The sequence below is a fragment of the Juglans microcarpa x Juglans regia genome, chromosome 6D (assembly GCF_004785595.1).
Source record: "Juglans microcarpa x Juglans regia isolate MS1-56 chromosome 6D, Jm3101_v1.0, whole genome shotgun sequence".
In the NCBI taxonomy this organism is placed as follows: Eukaryota; Viridiplantae; Streptophyta; class Magnoliopsida; order Fagales; family Juglandaceae; genus Juglans; species Juglans microcarpa x Juglans regia.
In genome coordinates, this window is record NC_054604.1 from 26,496,211 (window position 1) to 26,514,516 (window position 18,306).

General features: G+C 32.7%; 2 protein-coding genes across 4 annotated transcripts; both read right to left on the reverse strand.

Annotated features, from left to right (window-relative positions):
• Positions 1-1,723: 1,723 nt before the first annotated feature.
• Positions 1,724-8,193, reverse strand: LOC121234934 (plastidal glycolate/glycerate translocator 1, chloroplastic). The gene is made up of 8 exons (XM_041131076.1): positions 7,671-8,193; positions 7,158-7,473; positions 6,005-6,266; positions 5,723-5,838; positions 3,637-3,746; positions 2,853-3,030; positions 2,447-2,576; positions 1,724-2,116 (listed from the first exon to the last, which is right to left on the reverse strand). The coding sequence occupies exons 1-8, from the start codon at positions 7,989-7,991 to the stop codon at positions 1,966-1,968; spliced, it is 1,584 nt and encodes a 527-aa protein (XP_040987010.1). The 5' UTR covers positions 7,992-8,193; the 3' UTR covers positions 1,724-1,965.
• Positions 8,194-11,386: 3,193 nt separating this feature from the next.
• LOC121234932 (4-coumarate--CoA ligase-like 6) lies at positions 11,387-16,789 on the reverse strand. 3 transcript variants are annotated; one of them, XM_041131075.1, is made up of 7 exons: positions 15,386-16,789; positions 14,722-14,911; positions 13,931-14,076; positions 13,559-13,626; positions 13,011-13,113; positions 12,754-12,893; positions 11,387-11,659 (listed from the first exon to the last, which is right to left on the reverse strand). In XM_041131075.1, the coding sequence occupies exons 1-6, from the start codon at positions 16,484-16,486 to the stop codon at positions 12,780-12,782; spliced, it is 1,722 nt and encodes a 573-aa protein (XP_040987009.1). In that variant the 5' UTR covers positions 16,487-16,789; the 3' UTR covers positions 11,387-11,659; positions 12,754-12,779. The 3 variants fall into 3 exon arrangements, with proteins under 3 accessions (XP_040987009.1, XP_040987008.1, XP_040987007.1); XM_041131074.1 differs by lacking the exon at positions 11,387-11,659 and adding an exon at positions 12,192-12,439 and having other exon boundaries at positions 12,750-12,893; XM_041131073.1 differs by lacking the exon at positions 11,387-11,659 and having other exon boundaries at positions 12,605-12,893.
• Between the last annotated feature and the right edge of the window lie 1,517 nt (positions 16,790-18,306).

Sequence of the window (18,306 nt, forward strand, 5' to 3'; positions counted from 1 at the left end):
ATATCTGATTTGTTCTTCAAAAATGTAAGGCAAAATTAAAAAAAAAAAAAGGTTGGGGAAAGCAACAGCCATTTTTTCCCCAGAAAAATAGGTGTATGTATGCACTAAACGTCTAAATATGATGATTATCAATAGCAACAATATGGTAGTCTTATTGTATTTTTCCTATGAAAAATTCTAGATAAAAACCTCATACTCCTGCACACCACTTAAAAATATGTGATTTTATTCTTTTACCTAAATTATGAAATATGAGGATAAAAGAATAAAATCATATGTTACTTTTGTGTAGCGCGATTCTTTGCCTATGCTTCTTAACGAATCAAATAGTATCATGGGACAAAAAAGAACCAAAAATCTTGGCTGCCAACAAGCTTTCATAGTCATCAACCAGTGAAGAAGAGAACTAAAGAAAGCCCAATAACTCAAAACAGCAGGCTTAGTCACAAATGAGTATCTTAGCACTAATTCAACTCCAAGTTAAACTTACAAAGAAAAAAAAAAAAATCAAGTTAAACAAGCTCACAAAGAAGAAAAAAACAACTGAATTTAAACGAATGATCTTTTTGGTTGAGTTTCTTCAAGTGAAAATTACAAAAAAAAAAAATCCCAAAAAACCATTTAGGTTAGATTTCTCTTTGCCAAATCAAATTTAATGGTTTTGGGCATTGCAAGTAAAAAATAATAATAATGAAAACAAAAGGAGCAAGAATTATTTTCTAACATAAATGTGTTCACAATTACGGTGAGGAATGATCATTTTATTTGAAAGTGAATATATTTTTTATAGATTATATTTAATTTGTTTTATATAAATCAAATATTGTCATAATAATAATTAATTTGTAAATATTATTTTTCTTTTCAGCCGTCATGTTACAGCTCAACTTAGGTCCCATTTGAATTCAAAAAGTATTTCATCTCATTATTACAATTTTATCAAATTTTTACATAAAATATAATAAATAATTTAACTTTTTCAAATTTCAAAATAATAATAATATTAAAAATAATATTTTTTAAAATTTTTTATCTTTTATTTAAAATCATCTCATCTCATATCTAAATCCAAACCGGCCCTTAGCTTTTAATCCTCACGGAATTAGGGAGGGTCGACTTCGTGTATACTTATCCAACAACTCTGGATCTGCCACCGCACTATCTTGACACTTAGAACCAAGAGCGGATATAAGAGCACGCATCATTCCTTTCTAGAAAATCTGTCACTATCTTTACCATGAAGGTACCTTTGGATCACAAAATCATCTCAATTCATTTCAATTTATCATTACTTTTTCAAATTCTAACATAAAATATAATAAATAATTTAACTTTTTTAAATTTCAAAATAATAATAATATTAAAAAATAATATTCTAACAATATTTTATCATTTTAACTCAATTCAACATTCAAATGCAGCCGTATTTCCAAATAAAAAGTTTCTAGGACCAGGGTCTAGACAGTCCAGACTCTGAAAATGGGAGACCCTTCTCCAATACTAAGCCATCCTTTCACATCAAGTTAAAATTTCAACTGCAAACTTTCCTTTGAATTTAATATCATTAGTGTAAGTTTGTAACTTTTACCAGTAGGATACATACCAATATATATATGACTTAAAAAAGAAGACCTTTCAACTTCTCAATAATGGAAGGAGGTAGAAACTTCATGTTATGAGGGCAAAACTTCTTTTTGGGGATTATTCTCTTCACATGAACACGTATAAAAATGAAGTTCATACAGATAACTTATTGTCAATGTGATGCCTTGATCTCTAGAATGATACATTCCTGGACTATATGATGCCTTGATTGGTAAGGCTCTTATAATCAACTTCTGTACACTACACAACCATCCAGATGTCAATATAATGGGCTGATTCTTCTCTTTACAGTTGAAAAGAACATCTCATGGAAAGAATAGGAATTGCAATCAAAGGGATGTATATTCCAACCCTGATTCTTTAGCCAACTACTGCAATCAAGCTTTCCCTGACAGCTGGAACTGAGCACAGAAGAGATCCGAATATACCATTCAGAGCATAAGCAATGGCACAAAAAGGGAGAGCCTCAGGTTCCTTGGCTGATAATGCTGCTGTTCCCAATCCATGAGCACTAGAAGAACCAAGAAAAAGCAGACAAACATGTGTGGGTGAATACAGACAAATAGTGTTTAGTTGTCCAAAGGATGATCATATAATATTACTGTGATAAATGGAATGCTTTCAACCTTGCACACGGCAGTGAAACATAGAAATCAAATCAGTCATATTCTAATATCATTTTTCTTAGAGTCCTCAGCATTTAGAATTTTTCGCACAGAATTAACTTATGCGTTGCCGCATCAGCTATATAATAAGCCCACTGATGGCATAATTGATTGATTGTACTCTTACCACCTAAACGGTAAGTGCTAGATGCTTTATCAACTACAGAAGCACATACCTTGATGCAGTTGCTATCCCTCGAGCAATAGGATCACGAAATCGTAGTTTATCAAGCATTGCTTGCACAAAATTTGCTCCAACCAAACCAGTCACTACAACTACGGCAGCCGTGAGAGACGCATTGGTTCCTATAACAGAAATGGAAATCATTATTTTCCATGAGAATTAAGCTCAGGAAAGTTTATATGCACTAACATGTCTAAACATTTTATATTGAGTGGTTCTTTAAGGAGAAAAAGGTGTCATAAAAAAAGTAGAAACTGGATTCATCTCTATTTATATATATTTTGGATTTATCTTTAACTATTCTGTTCAATATTTTCTCAGTCGAAGTCTAACTATAGCAGAAAGTTATAAGGGTAGATTTGCCTGCTGACATATGCCTTAATTTATAAAAACTGTACCTTCAAACAAAGACACGATGCTGAGGGCTAATGCCACGGTTATACATCTGGGTAAAATTGATATAGTCAAAGACGGTTCTAACCCAACAAGGCGTCCAACAAGAGCAGTTGAATACAACGAGAATATAGTTGAGACCATGACAGATGTGAAAATCTCAGCTGCATGCCTCTTAACGAGCTGAAAATGCACAGAGCAACATCACAACTTCACAACTATTGATTTATTAGTTTATCATCTCTGATCATATGTAGGATTTTTACAACATATTGTGACTGACGAGGGAAAAAAAAAAAGAATGACATGCTGGCAAATCAAGGTATTCATTTGGGTAAACTTGATATCAATTTAATGTTGGAGAATATGGTGTACACATAAAATATATAAGATCAAGTCTATGGTCTATATACCCATTATCCTGCCACCAACATCAACTCTTCCACCATCTGTTATCGACTTTCATACACCTCTTGGATTAGCAAGTAAAATAAAGAGAGAAATAAAAATAGTTTATGTGGAAAAATTGTGATAGCAATAAACTATATATTAGAGTTAGCAATGATATACATAAAAATGATCGTCCTCTCCTTGTATTTATGCAGTTGCATGCTTTGTTACGTAACCATTTGTAATAACCACTGGTTGTCCATTAATAATCCAAAGAGCATCTTGGTGCTCAGGTGGACTAAACCCAGCCTTAAACTCGCAAGGATCAAACTAATTAAGAATAACTGTAAAAAACCGGGAAACCTCGTAACTCAATATATGTGAAGAATAGATAGTTACCTTCCTCTGTTTGAACATAGAGAAGGCAAAAGAGAGTATAACAGAACCCAAAAACCCCATTAAAACATCACCAGCTCCAGGATTAGTAGCCACCTTTGTAAGATAATATCCTGTTTATATTAAAAAAAGAATGACAAACAAAAGTTACAGAGATGGGAAATTTAAAGAGCAAATTGGTAAATTTTGCAAAAGATCAGTGCATTAAAGAAAGGGACAATGTGAGGTCAGCCTATATCTTCACACATAGACACACAAGCACAGAGTTGTAGGCATATTTTTTTGCTATACATTTGAACCACTACTTGTATGCGGCACTCCCAAACCAGTTTATGAAAAAGTACTTTCTCACTTGGAAATAGGAACATTCTACAAGATATATTCCCTGAGACAAAACAAAAGTTTATTTCAATTTCTTCTGTTCTGGTAAATCTATCCTAATTTTCCTTTGGCTCTGTCTAAATTCGGGCCTTTTTTGAACATAAACCATTCTGCTTCTACAAATTCAGCCACTGTTCTTTTTGCCCTCTACTCATCTTTAGGGAGACCAAGCCTACATAAATAAGGTTCTCTGTGGTAGATACAATTTTTCCCAAGCTATGAAAAGCAATTGATAAAGAAGAGCTGTTCTTTTTACCCTTTACTGGTCTTTAGGGAGACCAAACCAATAATTAAGGTTCTCTGTGAGAAATACGATTGTTCCCAAGTTATGAAGAGCAATTGATAGAGAAGATAATGATTACTCAACAAGTAGAGACATTTGAAAAAGCTTTGTTTCCATGCTCTCTTGCCTCTACGTTTTCTCTTTCCCATCATACAATCAAGCGTCCCCATTTAAACTATCTTATTAAGGAACATTTTTATTGGCCATACATCAGGAGTTTTAGAGTATGGCTCTGCTGAATTTTGTTTTGAAACTCCCTGTTTAGTTTATTGTTTTCCCTGATCACGTTACACTCAAGAAAAGTTTATCCACTTATCCTTCTACATGGAAACCGTTTGCAATGTCCCTATAATTACATTCTGTCGATTATGGACACCCTTGCATCTCTTTTAAATTTTAGTTTGCTGATCACACCACGCTCTTATAAAGAAAAATATATCACGTGATCCATCCTGCAGAAGAGCAATAGGCAATGGACCTCATCATCACAACCCTCATTGATCGTGCAACAGTCCAAGAAACAATTTATCACAAAGGCCGGTATTGAATCTATAGACAGAAAATATCCTTCCCCTCTATCAAATGTCCAATATTACCAAAATAAATCACTTTTGGTCTCTTTTTCATGTGAAATACATATTATTTCTACAGAGAACACTTACTTTTCCCAAAAAAGAATGAATATTATCTAAATAATAATCTGATGTGAAGTGGCTCCCCCTCACAAGAGCCCCATCTCCCCCCTCCCCCCCCAACCAAAAAAAGAAGAAGAAATCCTTGTATGTAACTCAAGAAAATTCAGGAGTAGATATAACTTGAGACAATAATGAGAAAATAGTCATTGCACTAAAACTAGGCACATGGGGAAGAAAAAGAAATATACTGAAGATAATGCAATTGAATGGAGGGTTGTTTCTCCCCAACTGACATGCTTTTCAATTGTCAAACAAAAACAAAAAAAACAAAAAAAAAAAAAAAATTATTTAAGGGTTGAATATTGACTTCAATATCATTTGGTTGAGCTCTTAGATTTATTAATCTTCACATTAAACAATGATAAGATGACCAAAATCACCATCTTTCCAACACTTTATTCTCCTAAGTTCATAGAATCTTGCCTCCATTATTTAGATATGATTCAGAACAAAGATTAATACAATCTGTATCTTTGGTGAAACGCTACTTGTGTAGATGATACAATGATTAAATTATCAGATCTATAATAATTTTCTCCAAACTCATTGTGGCAAAATTCTCAAACATTATCCAGAAGGGAACTACCGCAGCCTTGTAGCTGTCGGATTACTTTTTGCAATTTGTGGTATTCCGATTATAACAAGCGTTCATCTTATTGCTCATAAAATAAAAAAAATAAAAAATAAAAACACAAGCTTGGAGGTCAGAAACTTAAGCTTGTTAGTATACCTAGAACAGGATCAAGCCCAGACCGGGAAAGGTATCCAAAAGCCAATGCAGCCAGATCTGCAGATACTGCACAGCAAATAATTGGATGAAAAACTTTCTTCACTTCTGATGGCAATCTGAAACCAGATCCAGAGAAAAGGTGAGACTTTTACACAAGAAACATAATTTTTAAAATTATGATAACATGATGATTAATTACCATTGATCTTGTTATTAATATTTTCTCAGTAAGAACATTTCTTCCATCATTTATATGCTAGAGTGATGAGAATGAAACTTTACCCAGAACCAACCATGTAGCCTAACACTGTCGATGCAAGTAGGAAAGGAAGGCATGTTCGAGCACTTGTCCCAAGCATTGTTGGATAAAACAATGAAGAAACAAATGATACAAGGAAAATCCCAGTCCAAGTCCACACTTCAATGGGAGAAAAAGGCGACGGTTTTCCCATAGGCTCTGCATCTGTCATTTCTGTCTTCACAATTTTTCTGACAGTTATTGCTGTATAGCCCGCAACACAAAGTGTGGCCAACCAGCCTCCAACTAAAAAAGAAGAAGAGAAATCAATAACCACGGACACCTATTACATTTGAAAGAACATTCAGCACATGAAACAATCTTGTGCAGAAAAAAACATAGCAAGATAGTGAAGAATGAATGATAGCTAGTTGAATGAAATAACCTTCTAGTAGTTTGAAACTAGAACTCCCGAATTATAATAGGAGCAAGGGGCAGAAAACAACAAAATACTAGGCATGTGATTTTCCACATAGCTTAAAAACTGCAGAAATGATATGGACACAAGAACAGTAAGTTTTCTGCTCATGAGAACAGTAATTCCACTGCTTTAATGAACATTAAAATTACTGTTGGTAATAGCGTCCCCTAGTATTGTTCTAAAGACTGTAGGGAAGAGAGGTTGACACAGGATGCATTACCAATGAAAATCTGTGCACTGAAATCTATGAACGGCATTAAGCAAAAGTTTAGGTCGAGCCTTCGAGCTTATGTCAAGCTTCAAAATAGTAAAATACTGGCCATCATCTGAATGACATGTCAAGGTCACTCGTTTAGACCATTCTGAAGTAGCAAGTCCTAGAAGACTAGAATCAAATACTTCATAGTCCTAGAAACTAACTTGTTAAGTTTACAGAAAGAAACTTCTCACGGTACAAAATGAGAAGAGAATGAGGTGGTAGGCAGCATTTAAACACGCTTGAGCCATGAGTAATGGCATGGGTATAATATTAAAGATATAAGTAGAAATGGGATGAGCTGATCCCTTGGCTTTATTTCATACTCCCTGCCAAATTTACAGAAAAATAAATGATACAATACGAATTGGTCACTGAGTCACCTGAAATTATAAATAAAAAAGATCAATCACCACTCATTGTTTCATAATTTGTCCAAAAGAAGATTGAACTTCATTACCTATAATGAAACAGATCTTGATGCCGGAAGCAGCTGGAATATCTTTAACAGAAAGCGGCAAAACAACCAAAGACGGAACATAGAACAATGGTAACCATCTCTGAATGAACAGAAGAGCAGGCTCAAAGAAATTCATCAAACCAGTCGCCGCAGCTGGCACAGTGGAATCGAGAATAACGAGAACGGAAAATATACAGAACATCCCGAATAGCGCACTCGGGAACTTAATAGCAGCTGCCACAAACGCCTTTTTCAAAATTTTGTCTGTCGCCAGTATAATTCCGAGCGAGACTATCAAATGCACAATGCCAGACACCTAACATACATTAAAAACGAAAACCCATTTATATTTTTCATTCAATCATAGCCTAAATATATCTATTTGAACAATCAAAAGCGTCTTAGCCTCCTTGTTGTAAGTAATTACCATTATTATCGTAATGAAGCCATGGTTCGATCCAATATCTTAGATGATAAACTAAATTAAAAGATTATAAAGATTTGGCTACGTACGGTTTGAGAGACCGTGGAAGTGCTACCACTTTCTGCGCTAGCGGATTTCACTGAAATGTCCCCACTGGAGCTAGTTTCCATAGAATCCATTTGCAAGAACCTGGAGCTGGGTCCAAAAAGTCGAAAAGGTATGACTGATTTCTGAGAATCAGTCTGCTTATAAAAGGCTCGGCCACCATTGAAAGCAACGGCGGATGATTTTGCAGATATTTTGTGGGTGTACGAAAACGAAGCGTGACAAGTTGAGAAAGAGTGTCTTGGACCCTTGCGACAGGGAAAATAGAAAAGGTTATGGAGTATGGTCGAGGGGATGGTCGCCATGGAAAGCAAACTGTAGAAGAGGGTGAAACTTCGGAGAGAGAGACAGAGAGAGCAATTCCAATTATCGGTGGGGTCTTCTGAGAGACTTTTGTATGGACGTAAAATAAGATGGAGAGCAAAAGGGGATCAGATTCTCTTCTTCTCTATTCTCTCTTCCCTTCGCAGCGGACTTTACCGGATTTTCAAATTTAACAGTTATTCTTTCGCTTCAAAGTTAAAATATTATATTTTAATAATATTATTATTATTTTAAAATTTAAAAAAATTGAATTGAAATTTAAAAAAATTTAATTATATATTATATTTTATATAAAAATTTAAAAAATATATAATAATAAGATGAGTTGATATTAAAATTTTAAATTTTGTCTCACCTTCAAACCTGCTATACAAAATGAAAACAAAAGGAAGCATCTATTTCTAAATATTTTCCAATTTTTCCTCTAAAAATATATATTTCAAAATATTTATTAAAACATAATTACCAAATAATTTAAAAATAAAAAAAATAATATTTACCCTTTTAAGACGTTCAAGTATTGCGTACTCTCTTTAAAAAAAATAGATAAATTTAAAATTTATATAAAAAAATAAATTTTTTTAACGGTAATCTCCACTTTTTTAAAAAAAATATATACAAAGCTTGCACAACTAAATTATATCTAGTATTATTCATAAAAATAATATATATATTAAATTTTATGATAATTTATATTTCGATGATTTACATAAAAAACCAATATATGAAATTAAATTTGAGCTTTACCATAAATCAATAATCATGACTTTAAGAAGTATTTTCAAACAAAATAAAACAACTCAAGATATCCTTCAATGAGGAAACAAGATTAAAAGATTAAAAAAAAAAAATCATGATTCCATTACATCGAATTAAGAAAAAAATATATATATTTATTACACACAAAATATTAATTAAAGAAAAGAAGTATCAATCAAGGGGTCTCTAGTACATTTGACCTTGTCAACTTGCATCAAGATTTGATTTGTCATTCATTCTGTCTCATTGAATTCCGAATATTTACTTTTGTTTTATATATATAAATATATATATATATATATATAAATATGGTGGGTATATTTATATATATATATTTTTTAAATTTGGAAGTAACCTGAATGGAAGAAGCAGGAAATTGCTAGGTATTTTCTTTTCGTCTTATTTGGTTTCCCTTTTCCCACTCCTTTTCCGGTGGTGATACGACAGATGCTCCCCTTGGAAGTAACTCTTTTTCAGCTTAGCCAGCACTTTCTCTTGTTCACAGTACTTAGAGCATTAGTAATGGCTAGTTAGAATCTTAACTTTTAGATATAGTATCAATTTTTAATTAAATGAGTCTATATTAAATTAATTATTTTAAAGTTAAAATAATAATATAATATAATATATATATATATATATTTTTTTACAAATATAATTTATATATTTCTTAGATCTTCATACTTTGTAGAAATAATGTGTCTACTCTATCAATCTTCGCAATCAGTAAAAATAATGTGTATACCATGCATGTTTTACCATTCAAAGAGAGAGAAAAGTGATGAAATAATAAAATATTACTTTCTATTGTAAATAGTAACTAGCCATGTTTGGAGATGTTTTAAGATTTACTATTGTTCAAGTTTTAAGCTTTGGGCCATTGGCTTGTCTAATGTGGAGGCTTTTTCTCACATCTAGCTAAAGTTTGGACTTGCATTGACATTTAGTTAATCCATTACCAATGCTCTTAACAGCTCAAATAATCTTCACTTTCTTTTATTATTATTATTATTATTATTATTATTTTAAGGATTGGTCCTGTTGATGCTTTTTTTTTTTTTTTTTTTTTTTTGCCTCAATTGCTATTAGAGGATCCTCTCATCCCTCCTATAGATTCTTTCTAGTGTTTGAATTGTTTATCCATGATTTGTTTAATAATAAATTATTGAAAAATAAATAAATATTTATAGTAAGATTTGAGAGAAAAATCTAAAAATAAAAGAACCGTTAGAATGCTTACCTTTAGTCATGGCCCATCGTTAATCAAATATTCGTAAGAACTGATTGTTTCTAGACCCTCATAGATTTCTATATAGAGAGTACTGGATAGAGGTTCTCGACTTACCTGTTTATTTACATTAGTGTTATGAGTGATGCAGAATCACATGCTTTTATATAATAGGTCAAGAACCTTATTCATAGAAGTGTTGTTTCATTCTATCAACGAGTGTAACCATTCGTTTCCTAATAAGCAACTGTTTTTATTTTAATTACGTAGAATTAATTCTAATAAAAACTCTTTTAAAATAATATAATATATTTATAAAAGTGTGACACGTAAGTCATTTAAGCCTCTTATAAATCTTGGGTATAAAATATACTATAAATAGAGTTAAATACAAGCTCTCCATTTCCATAAAACTCTTTACAATCACACTCGCAGGATTTAAAAAAATGGCCTAGAAGCCTTTCCTCGCAGGTTTGGGACAAAGATAAAATATAAAATTCTCATCTTATCTTATTATTACAATTTTTTCAAATTTTCACATAAAAATATAATAAACAATTCAACTTTTTAAATCTCAATTCAACTTTTTCATATCTCAAAACAATAATAATATTAAAAAATAATATTTTAAACTTTCATCTAAAACTCAAAATTCTCATCTTACTCTCTAAACCTACAAACCGTTTCCCTCTATTTTAATCAATTTCCTTGCTTTATATCACATCCTCTCAATTTTATTTTCACTCTTAACTAGTTAGCTTTATGTATAATCTATTCATTATTACTATTAGATCCTCTCTTTCTCCCTTCACTCCTAACGTAGCGAGCTCTATTCTTCTAATGGCCTTTAATGGACGTAATACTTGCACTAATTTCATCCCCAAGGGTACCGTCTTTTTTCTTGAAATTCTTGGCATCCGGATTGCTATTGTTATTTTTTAATTATTGATAAAAACATGTCTAAAACTACACCTTAAAATCCACCTATAGCAAATTATTTGATTTTGCCCAATTTCCAAGAAACCTTGAAGAAGAGTGAGCAACACGAGTTTTTTAATAGAGTAATACTAAGTACAAGTTTTAAATATACAGGTCTTGCATAAACATTTTGTAAAAGAAAAATTCACTCATCAGTCACTATTTATCACCCTACACCCTATAAAAAATACTCTCATATCTTGTAAAAAATACTCTCACACCCATGAAAAAGCTATAGATATGAAGTTTAAGAGTGAATAGTTACTGATGCATAGCATTCATCTTCATAAAAATACGAGTCTCATTAAGAAAAATTAAAATTTTCACACTTTTTTATGGTGCGATCTACTTTTTTTATAAAAGACTTGTGAAGCCTGATGTATTTAAAATTTGTATATATCTTTTTCTTTTTAGGTATTACATGAACACATTAAACATGTGATTGATTCATCAAAACATTGCTTGTAATTAATTATCCTAGGAGAAAAGCAAGGTATTGGTGTCCATGACATGCTAAACAAAAGCAGCTGTCAGTTTCAGAGTAGTTGAAGAACTGCTTAATTCCCAACATAATAGACGATCGAGCTGATCTGTATACGCAAAAAAAAGTGTAAGCTAGGTCATCCTTTGCGTGTGCGTCCACGACAAGTCAACAACCCGTACGTTGCTGCTCATTTCACATGTCTGTGCAACATTATTAAAAAATTGAAAAGTGTTATATTTAATTTAATTACTCATTTTTATTTAAAATTAATATTTCTTTTTGTTTTCCTTACACGTGTATCTTAGGTTTTCTTAACTTATGATATTTTTATATTTGTAACTAATGAATACATAAATGATTTTTGATGACACTGATTATTTTGGCATATAATATATATAAATGACTCTTGAGCTTGTTTGGTTACATAAAACTAAACTATCTCATCCCATCTCATATAATCATTACAATATTTTTAAATTCTCAAATAAAATATAATAAATAATTTAATTTTTCAAATCTCAAAATAAAAATTATATTATAATAATATTTTATTTAATTTTGAACAAAACATCTCGTCTCATCTGAACTGCGTAACCAAACGAGACTAGGTTCTCTTTTCACTCAACCAAAGTTTTTGAAGTGTTTCAAACTGTTTTAAATTGTTCAACCAAACTTATCTCTATATAGTACTCTTTGTTTAATAAATTTCACTATTCTCAATTTAAAACAGTGTTAGATCTAAAGGCATCATCAAGCTCGATGTATCATGTATATATAGTATTTAAAAAGGTCTTATAACTTCATTACTAGGTCAGATCAACAAAGATGACTCAACTCTACCTCTAAATTTAATTGAATCAGTGTGAGATACTGGTTGGTGAAATCATATGCTGGTAGGCACTATTGAGATTGAATAGAAATCACCTCAACCAAAATTTTTTTTGATAACCGAGGGTGTCCGTGCCAGCTTACACGTACCTCTACTAATTTCACGGAACCTTGAAGTTAACGACCAGGTAAACTTCCAATGGCCCTAAGGGGACTCGAATTGGGGACCATTAGGGAGCAAATCCAAGGCTGGACCAGCTGAGCTACCCTTCAGGATTACCTCAACCAAAATTGTACTTGGCAAGCAATCTTATTAAAAAAAAAAAAGTTAGACTCATACTCATGGCATGTTTTGATTAGACATGGATTTATTCCAACAATTATACTTGGCAAAAATGAAGATTTAAGGTAAAGCTCTCTGTTCATTTCTCAAGGCTCTATCTTGAAAAAAATCAGTGCTACTTACGAATGAGGCATGCATAAGAAAAGGCTTCAGAGTTTAGAAGTCAAGAGGATCCTGAGTTCCCTTCGAAGGATCTTTCCTGCTGCAGACTTCGGTATGGAGTTCGTAAAGACCACCTTTCTGACTTTCTTGTACGGTGCAACCTGCCGAAAGGAGACAAGTTCAGAAGCTGGTGGTCAGCTCGATCAGGTCATGGCAAATAAAATAGTGTTAACACTATAAATATATGCATATGAGTTATTGAATTCAAAATGAAATACCTGTTCAGAGACATAATCCATGACACCTGCTGAGGAAAGCCTGCTTCCATGCTTCCTCACCACAAATGCCACTGGTATCTCTCCATATTCTCCATCCACGGTACTGGTGAAAAAAATGTTTCATAAGGTCCTATCAATTTACTGGCAACTTTTCAAGCAACAAGAGTGCCTCTGAGTATCATAAATTGAAATTATTCATGGTTGATACGAGCCTTTTTAATGATACATTACAGGTTTAATCTTCAGATAATAAGAAATAGACACTTTACAATGTACTCGAATAAAACTCATTTTCCAAGACACTGCATATTTGCTTTAAAGTTGTACGCTTGACTGTGATCGAATCCCTTTTATGCGGGGCACTTTTTCAAGTCATTACCCATCATGATCCATCTAGGGCCAATTGCTCTATTAAATCATTGGCAAATGCTTCTCATTTGGATTTAACTGTGTATTTTATTATTGAACAAATAGGATCCTTTTCATCTCTAGATCATGTTCGAATGCCTTGTACTATGCATTAAAGTGCCTCAAGTCCTCACACTTACCCCGTTACTGCAACATCAAGTATCTCAGGATGGGAGATCAACACAGCTTCTAAATCAGCAGGAGCAATCTGCAGAGAGGACATGTTATATAAGTGATACATTTATTTACAATAAATCCATGGATAAACTTTTCAAAAAGATTTGAGCCCACAGCCAGCTTGCAAGAACTCTATACTTCCCCACTGAAATTGAACTGTGCAAAAACGATGAACATTGAAGTAACACAGCATTCATTTTGTAATTTAAAATCATGGGAAACAAAGAAGATGTTCCTAAAGCCCCTCATATAATGAAGAGCAATAGGTGGTGCAAGTTAGATAGCTTCAAATCTAAACATCATACCTTTTTTGATAAGTAATCTAAACATCATACCTGAAAGCCCTTGTATTTGATAATCTCTTTCAAGCGATCGAATATATGTATGTATCCCTCTTGATCAAAACATACGATGTCTCCAGTATGTAGCCAACCATCTGTGTCAACTGTTGACATAGTAGCTTCTGCATTATTCAAATATCCTGCAAATATGAGGGCAACAATTGATATCTTGTAGACCTGTGGGATTACAAAAAGGATGGCAAAGGAAATTCATTTACACTCATGCTCTGGTTCCATCAGCTTCTCAATAAATTTTACAGAGATTTTGTATTTAACTTTCTTGACATGATGGCAACAGGCTGCAATATCTTCTGGAGCCATAAGAGTGTGAAATTTTTAGGCTACAAATTACTTTCATGGCAATACGTAGAATTTTGGGGATGAATAGAATTTAACTGGATGGTGAGACTTATATAAAAAATATAAAAAGGCGTGAGAACGGTTTTAACAGTTGTATCTTATAATTCAAATAAAACAAGTAAAGCTTGAAGGATATCAATAGATAGAACTATTATGATTAGCAAAAAATAAAGAAGCAATCATGTACCAGCCTACTTATATATAGGGACATCGTTATTGGATCCAATATGGTTTTGAGCAATCTAAAACAAATTAAACATAACAAACTGAAATATAGCAATTGTTGTCCCGTATGATGTCCAACATGACGAAAACTGTAAAATGAGAGTAACATAGATTTTGAAATTATAAAATTGACTGATTAGCATTACCAAGATGGTATATTTTTGGGGCAAATGAACCAGTAAACTGACAAAACTTATTACCTTTCATGATTGCTGGTCCTCGTAGCCAAAGCTCACCACCACTGCCAGGAGGCAAAAAGGATCCAGTACTCCAATCTACCACTTTAGCTTGCATATTTGGAGCCAATAGTCCTACTGAAGAATAATTTTGAATATTTTCAGTATTGAAGCCACGAGTTCCTACTGCAGTTGACTCAGTCATGCCATAACCCTAACAAAAATTGAAAAAAATTTATAGCTGGACATTTCCAAAAATGAAAGTGACCAGCACAACTACCAAACAACACAATACTAGCATGATAGGCCATCTTGATACTGATGTTTGTAACGTAATTACCAAAGAATTCAGCTGATGATAGATAAACTTATTACTTGCTATAAACCATATTCTGTTCTGTTGCCAAAGAAGCAGAGGAAAAAGTAATTTGAAAATTTCAATATCTTCCACTCTTTGGATTAAACATTTGTGTATAAAAAAATCTGCAATTTTATACATTATTTGAGTTCTTCAATATGTTCCTGTTAACGATCTAAGATCCCAAATTTCTTCTTTGTTTCCTCCCCAAGCAAACAAATGATTCGGCTCTCAACCGATAAAAGATAATATAGAGAAGCAAATCTTGTAATAGAAATTATTAGGATAATTATGCTGTGAAGAGTCATTTCCAGACTCAGGTCTCTGTACCTGAATGAGATCAACATCAGGTAGTGTCTGAATAAAGTCCTCTATGACTTTACTGGTCAAAGGAGCTGCTCCACAGGAAACCTGCTTCAAACTCTTACAACTACTTCTAACAACATCCTTGGCTTTCCTTGTCAATGCTGACAACATCGGCGGAACAACTGGAAAGTGTGTAACGTTATATCTATCAATGACATTCATTGCCTCATTCATATCAAATTTCCTCATCACGACAATGCTAGAACCCAAGGACAGCAATCCTAAAACGAATAGAGACAGTCCATATATATGAAACATGGGTAGAACAGCTAAAAAAACATTATCCACACTTGAATATTCGTACTGCGAAGCCTCAAACCTCACGAAAAGCTCAAGCATAGCTATAAAATTCCCATGTGTTAGCACAACACCTTTGCTCATGCCGGTAGTCCCAGATGAATACATTATGGCAGCGGTGTCTTGCTGCTTAATCACTGGCCTAGGAGCCAAACCAAAACTACCGGAAATAAGTTCAAAGAAAGCTGAAAAAGCAGTTTGCTTGGAATCCAAATTCACGTCTTCTGGAACAGCAATAGCCGGAATACCCAATGCTTGCAATTTTTGAACCTTTTCAGGTGAAGTGAAAGCTAGGCACACATTACAATCGTCAATCTGCTTCTTGATTTCGAGCACTTTACTAAGAGGATTCATGGTTGTAACAATTGCACCCAAATACAGAACACCCAGAAAAACAATGGGATAGTAAATGGAGTTTGGCAACAAGATTAAAACCACATCACCTGGTGAGACACCCATAATGTGGAGTCCAGAGGCCATAGATTCCACCAAGGGATATAGTTCTGGGTAGGAGACTGAAGACCCAGATGAGGGATCAATGAGAGCTGAGACCCCATGGTGCTTGTGGGAGAAGAGGAATGAAACAACGTCAAGAAATGGGTCTGAGGGAAGCTCTACGGGTGTGTGTTTGCTGTGGTAGATTCCTGTCTCTGGTGAATACCAGTCTGGGTGGGGCTTTGGGTTTTGAGTAGTCGAGGTCTTCTGAATCTGGGTGGTATTGTTCTCCGTGATATGGCAATTGAAAAGGTTAGTTGAGGCGCTTGCCATTGATTTAGAGAGGGAGAGGTCAGAGAGGGCGAAAAACCGACAATGCAGACAAGTGTGAACCAGGAAAAGGTTCTTGGCTCTTCGTAGTATTCTGTTCTATTCTGTTCTGTTCCTTCGCTACTCTTAACTCAGAGTGTCGATGTTTTAGAAAGGAAGAAGCCCTTGTGCTTGTCCATGTAAAGGACGCCGCCATCTCCCTTGCCGTACACTCTTCTATTCTGTCAAACAGCAAATTCGAGGTTGCGTATGGCTGGCAGGCTGCAACCTGCGACCACGTCTCCCCCAAGCGTCGGGTTGTATGACCCCCCACATGACACGCAAAATTTTATAAAATAAGTTTATAACATGAAAGTTAAATTATAAAATTTATTTTTATAATAAAATATATAAAAAAATTATATACATCATACTACCATCATACTTTTATTCTTTTAAGTATAATGTAATACATTTATCATCATTAAATAATTATTTATTGAATATTTTATTATTATTTAATAATAATAAATATGCCACATACTACTTAGTATAATCAAAATAGGATGAGAGTGTGGTGTATAATATTACTCAAATAAATAACATCAATTTATAATATCTTTCAGACATCTGTTTATGACTAAATAAGATAGATTTGGTTTAGACAAAGTTTTTTTATTCTTTTCTAAACTATCCTATAAAATCACATTAAATTACTTTAATAAGTCTATAAAAATATCGTGTGTCATTAATTAAACATGCGAGAGATGTTTGGAGGAAGTCTTTGTTAGGGGTGGGTTGTTGCCAGTATGAAACCAAGGTGAGAAGAGTTGATATGAAGGTGGGGATTGGTCAAAACTTTGTGCATATTCTCTAAAGCCCATCACATTGATGTGTGTATTTACTCACTACCTCTTAAGAAGAAGTTTCTCGTCTGTAAATTCACACCAACATTGAGGAACATTCCGGGTTACCAGGGCCAGCTCAATAGTTCGGGGCCTAAGGCTAACATTTTTTTTTTTAAAGTAAAATTAAATAAAATTATTGATTAAGATTTTATACTACATTTTCAACTAATAACCGACTTAATTTTTATTAATTTAGAAAATTTTATCAAATCTAGTTTTATAAAGCGTTCTGTAGACTCTAAAGGGCTGTTTGGGAACATAACTGTTCTTAAGTATTCTCAAATATTCTCAAATTTATTTTTTTTCTCTCATTTCTTAAAATTCAATAAAACATCTTAATTCAAACTATTTTACTACTATTTACAAATATTCTGAGATATTCTTAGAATATAAAAGAGCCCTGAAAGCAATTATAATCATTATTGTTAGTAAGGTTTTATAAATAACCTACACATTTGGAAAAAAGTAGCCCTTGCCTTTTCAAAAGATCATACAAAAAAAATTTATGAACACTTGGAAATTAGATTTTAATATTTATAATTTTTACATTATATATTAAACTAATAATAACAAAAGAGAATTGTATTCTTAAAAGGAGAGTATTTGAAATAATTATTATGTGAGATACTTTTAAAACTAATAATAACATAATATCTATTTAATACTTTTGAGGTTTTCTTATTGAGTTAATTAATTTTTTTAATTAGATATATTTTTTCTTTTTAAAAAATTATACTTTTACGTTTGAAAGTCAAATTCATCTCAACTCACCTCAACTCATCATTATAATTTTTTTAAATTTCAACACAATATAATAAACAATTCAATTTTTTCAAATTTTAAAATAATAATAATATTAAAAAATAATATTCTAACAATATTTTATCACCTCAACTCAATTCAATTTAACATCCAAACACAACCGACTCTATTTTG

What these genes read in the sequence shown, in the direction of transcription:
- LOC121234934 (XM_041131076.1), bottom strand. Translation starts at nt 7,991, where the DNA reads ATGGCGACCATCCCCTCGACCATACTCCATAACCTTTTCTATTTTCCC. An exon ending in TGGGCTTGATCCTGTTCTAG is followed by an intron (nt 3,747 to 5,722) that starts GTATACTAACAA and finishes TAATATAAACAG; the next exon opens with GATATTATCTTACAAAGGTG. An exon ending in GGGATAGCAACTGCATCAAG is followed by an intron (nt 2,117 to 2,446) that starts GTATGTGCTTCT and finishes TGGTTCTTCTAG; the next exon opens with TGCTCATGGATTGGGAACAG.
- LOC121234932 (XM_041131075.1), bottom strand. Translation starts at nt 16,486, where the DNA reads ATGGCAAGCGCCTCAACTAACCTTTTCAATTGCCATATCACGGAGAAC. An exon ending in AGGACCAGCAATCATGAAAG is followed by an intron (nt 14,077 to 14,721) that starts GTAATAAGTTTT and finishes TCATATTTGCAG; the next exon opens with GATATTTGAATAATGCAGAA. An exon ending in TGGATTATGTCTCTGAACAG is followed by an intron (nt 12,894 to 13,010) that starts GTATTTCATTTT and finishes TCCTTTCGGCAG; the next exon opens with GTTGCACCGTACAAGAAAGT.